Here is a 9,831-nt window from a genome sequence, read left to right as displayed (position 1 = left end):
AATAATAATAATAATAATAATAATAATAATAATAATAATAATAATAATAATAATAATAATAATAATTAAGCAACAAATTTTTAATATTTTGTAAAGTTTAGAATTGAAGTAAAATTTGCGAATCTTCTTGAATTTTGACTCTAAATATCACTATCTTTACATCCTATATGTAAGTAATACCGTAATGAAAAAAAAAACAGATTTACTAAAAAAAGAGTGGTATAACTTTATTTAGGTTAACATACATAAATTTTGATTTTGAACATATAACTTTGTTTAGGTTAATAAATACATACATTTCAATTTTAAGTATATATATATTTTCCAGCAAAATGTAATAATGTAAGAAAAATATTTTAGAATAGAAAAGAATAAGAGAGATTTTGAGAAGAATAGAGGAGAGAGATAATTTTATTAAAAAAAAATTTAAGAAGAAAAGATACAATTATTAATGTTTTGTTTGTCAATTATATTTCTATTAAAATTAGTAGTATCAAAAAATATTTCAAATTTAATATTATAAAGAAAAAATAAAAAAAATTATATTAGGACTAGTTTGACTAATTTTTAAAATTTGAGAGATGAAAATGACTTACGTCTGAACTTTCAAAGACTATTTTGACTAATAAAAAACTTTTTTACATGTCAAGTGCCACGTGTTACTGACCTGCTACATGTCGTATCACGTCATCATGCCACGTGGCACTTAACGTGACACGTCATTATCCAACTGACAGAAGGACTAATTTGACTTACAGTTTATCTTTCAGGGACTAATTTGATTAAAAAAATCATTTGGGACAAAAATAAAGATTGCGTGATCTTTCAGGGACGAATTTAAACGTTAACCATTTTAATATATAAAAAGTAGTTATTTTTGCTAACATAACATTATATAATTAGATGAACAATATAAAATTAACTCATAATAAATTTATCCAAATTAAATTTTTTAAGAAAATGTCTTAAAATAAATATATTTTCCGTCCTACTAAAAATAAACACTTTAGCTTTTCTCTTAGTCTTTGATCTCATTTCTAATGTCTCTCTATGTCTATAATTATGTTCTAATGACAATTACTTCCAAACACTACTTTAAGGATAAATTCTTCGGAAAAATTCTTGTGTTTTAATCATTATTAATTTATTATTCACTCATTCAATGTTCAACACCAATTATTTGATTTGGATAATCACGCATGCTTAGATTATAGCGAATTAGACTTGGGATGATGATTAGAATACAGATTTAAACTTTGTCAACGAGCTCATTTTTCATCCGGTGTTAAATTGTAATATTTATAAAGTGTACGTTCATCTTAGTCACATATTATCTTTAATTGCTTCTATTAGTTAGGTGTTGTTGCTTTAATGCTTTTGGTACACAATATTATACACTCTGTTTTTTTTTTAATGCTGAAAAATATAAAAACTTTATTATCGTGGTTTTTTTTTAATGCTGAAAAATATAAAAACTTTGTTATCGTGACACCTGGAATTCCATTCTGTTTAAATTAGTATTTTAATTTTCAAAATTAAGATAAGCATGATCAAATTAAATAAAAAGTCATTTAGAAACAAAAAACAGCCAGCAATTTCGCAGAAGGATCAGACACTCTTTGTATATGTCGTCACTAGGGTTGACAAAGATGCTGCTAGTAGACTTTGGAGTTTGGACGCCAATTTTATTTTGTGCTACAAATTAAAGGGTACACTATATATTAATAAGTATTAATACTTGTTTAAATACGTGTTACTCATACTAAATAAATTAATTAAATGGACTGTTATTTTCTGTTTGTCTCATGCACCTTTTGAAAATTAAAATAATACAAAGTAGAGACACTGTTAACAGATCCAGTTACGCTATTGAGCCACTCAAGTTGTTCTTTAACCTCATTTTCAAGTTAACCCCCCTATACAGATGTCAATTCATGCCAAACCCTTAGATACTTGTTTCAATAATACTGGTAACAAACTCTAATCTGGTTTGTAATTCAATTTATTATATACACAATTGTTGACTCTTAAAATCCTCAAAAGCTAGATGCATATTATATATAGGATTTAATTTTGATGTATTGTCAGTGTAAAATCGTTTTATATGTGTATACAATCACATAACACTATATTAATAAAAATAATTACTTTTTACATTGACCACGTAAATGATCATTTAAGAGAATACTTATAATTATACAACTGTATAAAACATTTTACACTGTCAGTACATCAAAATTAAATTCATTATATATATTGAGTTTATCTCCTTGGAGAAACCAACTTTTATAATTTGTTTTTAGCAAAATAATAACATCATAGTTTTCACCAAAAACAGTGCTATTCACTATACCATTGTTTCTAGAACAATATTGTTTCATAGAAATAATTCAGTTAGTACTACTATGGGAAATTGGCAACAGAAGCAGCTTCTTTCATATAGTTGGTGATTCACGATATAGATTAGAGATTATAGACATCTGTACAAAGTCAACCTACTTTGACTTTAGTACAAAAGTCTAAGCCGTGTGTTAGGTATGAGACATGAGACATAGAAGAAGGACATGGATTGTAGAGGGCCAAAGGGAGTAGATGATGATTGTGTCACTCAAATTGACCTTGTGGATTTTTCTTCAATTTCAGAGTTGGTGATGCCACACCATCTTATCTTACTTCATCTTTCATTATACAATCATTGGGAAACCATTAATATCTCCAAATTGAAACCATGGATATCTACTTTAATTTAGATAAGATAAAAGACAGACAACATTAGTTTTAATGCAGAAAACTTAATGGGGTTCCTAATATTATCTTGTTTTATACTAGATTACTAGAATACTAACAGCATCCCTCCAAAACATGGTGGTTCTGTTTTATTTGCTCCACTTTGGAAAAACACTGTTTTAATTGCTTAGTCACTATAGGTTATGGTTCCCCAACTCATTAAAATGTTAAATCAGTACCTCAACCATTAATTTGGACAAATCTTCATTGAATGAATAATCACACCTCAAAGGCACTTAACATTCATATTTGAGAAAAGTGGCAGGCAAAACATACTAATTAAGCAGAATGTTCTTATTGAGAGAACATATATCATCTTTGATATAATATAAAAAATAATGTCAAATATAATTTTGAAGACAAATTGAATTTTATTACATTTGCATAGAAATAAAGGAGACATGTTGGTTAAATTTATGTACACATCCCTCCAGAGAGAAGGCATGGTTCCTCTACAGGCGGTAGTAAAACCACAATTGCTACCACCAAAACCTGATCACTTTCAAAACTGCAAAAGCCCTGCACCCATTAATATCACTCATTAACAGAGGGAAGAAAAACAAATAATAGTAATGTTTTGGCAACTACATAGTCATAACTACTATTCACATTCCATCCTATCAATAATAAATCATTGATAGATGTCTATTAATAAATCACTCACTGTGATATATTGATATTCCACATGTAGCTCTCTTCAGATCACCATGCCGCTTCTGAGAGAAAATCCATCATGCTATAGTGCAACTATATGCACTAATCTAAAATACCATTCAAGGCAACACTATAAAAGATCTTTTAAGACTAAACCAAGGCATGATATTACAGTACAAGCTTGGATAAGATTGAATAACAGGGGAATTAAGATCTCCCCCACTCCCTCCCTTCTCTTCTCTTTTAAGTTAAGCATCGTGATTCTTGAACTGGAAGAAACATGCTTCACCTTATTTCCTCCTTTTACCAACCCTATGCTACATACAATGGGAGAAGGGTAACAACAGACTATTTGACATTCATTGCAGCAGCCATACTCCTCAGCTTCTTCGAAATTTCTGAAAAAGATGGCCTTTCTGCAGGATCAGAAGCCCAACAACTTTCCATTAGAGACTTCCACTCAGGATCACACCATGTCGGGATTTGAGGACGTAAAGTGTTGTTCACAATTCCTCCTACAAAACAAAAACAAGAAACTAGTGCATATATGTATAAAAAAAGTCAACAGTGACTTCCTTAGCAAAATATAAGATAGCCAATACTCTTCCAACTTCCAAGCACATTGTTGACAAGAATATAGACCACAAAGAGCATATTATGTAGCAAAACAAATCGCTCTATGTATTTTGCTTCTTACTTGGTTCTCACCTATTATTGAAGCACAATGCATATCAGCATAGGGTTCATTCCCTGTGAGCAATTCCCACATGACTATCCCAAATGAATAAACATCAATCTACAGAACAAGCAACCAAGGTCAGAAAGAAAGATCATTAGAGATGGCGAAACAGTTATAAGAAATGTAAAAGCCAAACAGCTATGCCAAGAATACCTTCTCCGATACCATATTACTTTTCCCACTAAGAAGTTCAGGTGCCATCCATGGCAATGTTCCACGTACCCCTCCTGACACTAGTGTGTGCTGTTTAACCTTTGATAAACCTAAATCACCAATCTGAAAATTTATGAAAACATCATTTCAACTCTGCTATAAAGGTTTTCCATTAAAATATATTCGAACAGGAAAAAGAAGTTATTGCATTGCTTTAGGCATCTCAACTTGAAGTTTACACAGTTGTTGTCATAGAATTTTATCTTAATTGAAGTTTCCACAATGCTTAGTAGGACAAGGCTTAGTTATTGGTTGTTTTAAGGGGATACCTTGCAGACAGGACGTTGTGGATCTCTCATATTGACCAATAGATTCTCACATTTCAAATCAAAATGCACAATATTCTTTCCATGCAAATACTCCATCCCAAATGCAGCATCCATAGCTATGATGAGCCTCTTCCGACGATCTATCGTTCTGTCAATTGCCCACAATATAAAGCATAAGTTGATCAAAACTGTCAGACAGGTAGGGTGGTGCAGTCCTAGAAAGCACATCAAGGCCTGATGAATTAAATTACCTATCCTTCTTATGCAAGAACTGTTTCAAAGATCCATTAACCATGAATTCCGTCACAGTTGCTAAAGAACCATCAGGGCCATCACGAACAATGCCATAGAAAGAGACAACATTTGGATGATGCAATGAACTCAGCATCAATGCCTCTTTCCAGAAATCTGCAATCTGGGACAAAAATATAAAGATAAAAATGAAGTCACTAATTATTTTGATGTATTCAAAACTACTTGAGCGAGTTTAATAAAATCGCTATATTCCTAGGTCTAATAATTTATATACAAACTACTTGTGAGAATTTATAATTGCTCTAGTTTTCCTCCTTTCTAACCAGGCTAGCAAACAACATCTCAATCTCAGCTTACAGCCAATATTTCAGCCTTTTCATTTAGAAAAGCTTTTGAACAAGAAATTGAAAATTCATGACATACAGAGCAAAAGAAGAATAATAAAAAAAAATCATTCCACAAATTTGAATCAATAGTCATTTGAAAGAAAGTATAAATAAATAAAATATCAAATCCGAATATTACCAATCTAGCCCTTTCGGACGGTCTTCCAGCAAAACAGCTGGCTTTTATTCTCTTAATAGCAACATCAGAACCTTTCCACTTCCCATGATAAACAGCCCCATAAGTTCCAGAACCTAGTTCACGGATTTCCTCCAAATCATCATTTTTTATTGTCTGAAAATTTAGTAGTCTACCATCAAAACCAAAACACGGGGGAAAGAAAAGCCATAAAAATATCTCAACCGGAAAAGAGAACAAAGTAACATGCAGAACAAAATGGATTTGACTAGATGACAAGAAAACCTGCAATCCCCTAGCGATTGCTTCTTCCTCAGCTTCAGTAGGCTCAATTTTAGAAGTATCTACGTGGTCAATTTCAGCATCCAATTCTAGATCACCATGAGCATTCTACAAGAAAGTAAGGACATACTGTAAGGCTTTAAACAAAGAAAAGATACTTTAAGGCAACATAATCACAAGCAAAATCTACACCCCACTCTAGAGGATATTTCGCCTCATTTTGAAAGAAGAAATCAAAATCACTTCATCCTCACCACTGGTTCAACTTCATTTGTTGTGTCTTCATTTGGAGGTGAATTCTGTATCTGAGGATCAGGATTCATGCAACCTGTAGTTTTCACCTCCTCAGCAACTTCTAATGCAGCCTTTTTGACAGAAGCCATCAACTCGGGCAAAAAGCTGAATTGATCGACCAAATCCTTAGAATCTTCTGGAACAGGTGGGTCCTTATTACTCAGTTTTTCAACATTTGCAACCTCTTCTGCAGGCTTTGCGTTTGAATTATTAGACTCAACAGGATTAGCAGCTCCGCTTACATTCTCAGAAGTTTTATTCTGCACTGCAAAAGATATCTTCTGCATGTGTGCAGCACAGTTTTCAACTATATCCTCGGATTTCTCCTCTTTTCCTTCACGCAAACTTCGAGATAGCAAACTCATTGCCTCTGTCATATGAGTATCATTTCTTAAAACCTCTTGGTTCAGAACCATATTAAGAGGTGATTTTAGCAGCTGCACATGTTCTGTGTAGATACCAGAATTTTTGTCCTGTGGGGGATGAAGACTATCTACTGGAAGTGGGTGTTTCTGCGCTTGTGCAGAAGGGTGTTCTGGGATGTCTAACCCATCATGACCTGACAATTTCTGTGAGGGATCCACCCAAGCATTTTGACCATCTGATCCAATGAAAAATCCAGGACTGCCCTCCCCCCTGATTAATCCAGCATTTATAATGCCATTAGGTGGAGCAGTTGCCTCGTATGATGGTCCAATATGAACTGGAGTTGGAGTGTTCCTCCAGAAAGGATGCCCAGGCACATGTCCACGAGGCACAGCATAATGATTATCTGTTCCAAAGGAAGAAGATGGGTTGCTGTACTGCATACCGTGCTCTTCCAGAGAAGGAAGTTTCAGATGTGGTATAGCAGCTGCAGTTTGGTCAGGGAAAAGTTCAGCCCCTAATTCAGGTCCAGCTCGTTGATGAATATAATTAGAAGATAAGTTATGTCCATCAGACACACTACCATGCCCAATGGAGAAATTTGTAACAGGAACAGGAACAGGAACAGGAACAGGAACAGGAACATCACCACCATAATGATCATTCACTCTTCCTGAGCCCGAGGCATGTCCTCTTGAATCCTCATTGGGATAGATTCCAGGATGAAACTTTGCATCCGCATTCACTGCAAAATTGTCCCTGTTTGATTGGCATTCCGCACATGGATGTGGTTGACCATATCTACTGTTCCCATCCATGACATGGGCACCATGAAGAATGTTGCCTGGAAAACCTGACTTCTCACCAGTAGGCATCCAAACTACATTTTCAGAATATTGCTGTTGATTGTCATAGATAGGATGTTGACTCACATGAATTCGAGCATACTCTTCCTGCACTCTATCAATGCTCTTATCCGGCATCTCAGGAAATTGTACACGGTACCTTGTACCAGTGGGAGAAGATGGATATTCCACCAACGATCTTGAGTCATGGAGAGCATGATGCCTAGGAGAGAAATAGGAAGGATTCCATGGAGCATCCATTTCATTATACCTCTGTCCCATAGATTGCTGCTGCTGTTGCTGCATTGCAAGCTGATGCAAATTATACTGAGACATAGATAGTTCCCCATTTCTGTGGCCAAGCATCCCACTCTCCACACTAAGTGGACTAAAGAACTGTTCAGGTACATGGATATCTTCCACAGGGCTCATCATACTGAACTCTGATTGTTGCAACTTCCTACCGAAATCATCGTTTAAACTATTCAATGCATCAACATACCTCCTCTCAGTGTCCTCCCCATCAATGAAGTGTGAGGAACCATCCTGCTCGAATTGCGAAAACAAGAAAATCCTAAGCCTAGTGAACCCATCTCCAGACCCCAACTTGTCGTACTCCTCCATCATGTTAACTACATCATCATCATTCACAACAGAGACAAGTGCATCAAGATCCTCATCAGGCTGCTGATACTTCAACACAGCAGCACCTTCATATAGTTCCCTCATCCTCCCCATCAACTCCTCATAGCTAACATCTCTTGGAACACTCACAATACGCGTCTCTCCACCAACATACCGCAGCTTCCCATCTTGTGGGCGGGGCATTATGCTCCCCAGGAAGCTGCACAGGAACTTCACACGCCGGCTATCATCGTTGAGGCTCGATGCCGGCGGTGATTGAGCCACAGTGGGGCTATCCATGAAATTATAGTGTAACTGCTGTTGTTGTGGTGGACGTGGATGATTGATTAGATTCTCAGACTCGCTCAGGAAACATTGAAACCCTTTATTACACATGAGAACAACTCACAATTCACATCATAGAACTCTTGCGTGTCACGATTCAGAATGAGGTTGAAGACTAGAAAAAAGGCATCAAATTCCCGAGAAGAATAGCAACGAGTCAAGAAGGTGGTAATTTATCAACAAAAATGGTAACTTTCATTGAAGGTAATCAAGACGAAACAATAATAAATAATAATAATAAAAAAAAAAGGAAAAAGAATCAGCAAAGGGTTCGTGTGCAGTGCAGATAGATCCAAATCTATAGGAGAAGTTATTAGCGATACCTGGAATGGCGAATTAGAGGGTATTCGATATAGATAGATAATAGATAATAAAAATTGGAAATTTGGGAGTGGGAACGCGACCCAATTGGGTTAGATTTTTGAGCAGCGTTAGTTGGCTCTGAGCGCTCTCTTCCGGTCTTCCCCCTCTATCACACACTATTGCTTTCGGTTTTTCTTTTTGTGTGTATTTGGATCAGAGATTAAGGAATTGAAAAGAAGAGGAGGCAGAAGAAGAGGAAGAAGGAGGAGGAGGAGGCGATAGTGATGGTGATGGTGATGGTGATAGGGAAGGAGCGCCATAGGCAGAGGAAGAGGAGGCAGGAAGTGGGGGATGTGGTTGAAGGATGTTCCAAGATGCGATGCCTGCTTGCCATGTAGCGTGACACGTGGCACTCTCTCATAACGGTATTCCTTTTCGCATATTATTTATCTCTCTAGCATATGCTCTTTTTCCTCATTCTCCTACGTGAACGTCAACTCAACCCTGCACTTTCACTTCCACTTCCACTTCTCACTCTTCAGGAGGTGAGATTATGATAGTGGTAAAATATAGATTTGTGAGATTAGAATACGAGGTTACAAATAGATCTTGGTTTGAGTAAACAACATACTTTATATGTGTATTAAACTTTTTTTTTTTAATTAAAAAACTCAACACACTAGGTGAAGCAAATAGAATCTCAAAATCATAAGTACAACTGAACATAAAATTCACTAACAACTGAAGAAAGTAAAACATTCCTAGTCATCTTTGGCATTGCCATCAACAACCAAATTCAAAATTTTTAAAAAATTCAAAAAATTTTTTTACAAAATATATGCAAGATCTTATGTTAATATAATTCAAATTATATCTTTTTCTTGCTTCACTGTCTTTTTTCCCTCTCCCACAAAGAAGTTAGTTATATTTCGGAGTCAGGTGTTTTTGTTTGCAACCCGGAATCATGTAAATCTATTAGTTAATGATGATGAATTGAGGGGTTATTTATTAATGACTGTTTAAATATTTGATCGTATAAATTAGTATGAGTTGAGATAAATAATTGAATGCTTAATTGCTTAGCGTGTCAGCATGATTTGTCCTGCCGAGAGAATAAGTCAAAACCACTTGGAATATTTCTCTTGTCTCTTAAACCAATTAAAGGTTCACAAGAACAAAAAAGGGCTGGATGGGTATCAGAACCTATTTGATATTGAAATATGCCTTCCAAGCCAGCAAGTGCAGATCTAATTAAATCAGAGACTACTTGCAAATGATGCTGCCAGCTGTCTAGTTACTTTGGACAAGGGACTTACTGAGCGAGCCTAGGGTT

At 35.2% G+C, this 9,831-nt stretch overlaps 1 protein-coding gene across 2 annotated transcripts; it reads right to left on the bottom strand.

The window, feature by feature from the left end:
- Positions 1 to 3,066: 3,066 nt before the first annotated feature.
- Positions 3,067 to 9,021, bottom strand: LOC107459909 (uncharacterized). 2 transcript variants are annotated; one of them, XM_021143984.2, is made up of 9 exons: positions 5,976 to 9,021; positions 5,725 to 5,829; positions 5,443 to 5,595; positions 4,914 to 5,077; positions 4,663 to 4,810; positions 4,334 to 4,456; positions 4,150 to 4,237; positions 3,452 to 3,977; positions 3,067 to 3,306 (listed from the first exon to the last, which is right to left on the bottom strand). In XM_021143984.2, the coding sequence occupies exons 1-8, from the start codon at positions 8,244 to 8,246 to the stop codon at positions 3,790 to 3,792; spliced, it is 3,240 nt and encodes a 1,079-aa protein (XP_020999643.1). In that variant the 5' UTR covers positions 8,247 to 9,021; the 3' UTR covers positions 3,067 to 3,306; positions 3,452 to 3,789. The 2 variants fall into 2 exon arrangements, with proteins under 2 accessions (XP_020999643.1, XP_015933706.1); XM_016078220.3 differs by having other exon boundaries at positions 3,452 to 3,956; positions 5,976 to 9,019.
- Between the last annotated feature and the right edge of the window lie 810 nt (positions 9,022 to 9,831).

This window comes from Arachis duranensis, chromosome 1, assembly GCF_000817695.3.
Source record: "Arachis duranensis cultivar V14167 chromosome 1, aradu.V14167.gnm2.J7QH, whole genome shotgun sequence".
In the NCBI taxonomy this organism is placed as follows: Eukaryota; Viridiplantae; Streptophyta; class Magnoliopsida; order Fabales; family Fabaceae; genus Arachis; species Arachis duranensis.
Note: the sequence above shows the minus strand (reverse complement) of the source record. Positions and strands in the feature narration are given on the sequence as shown.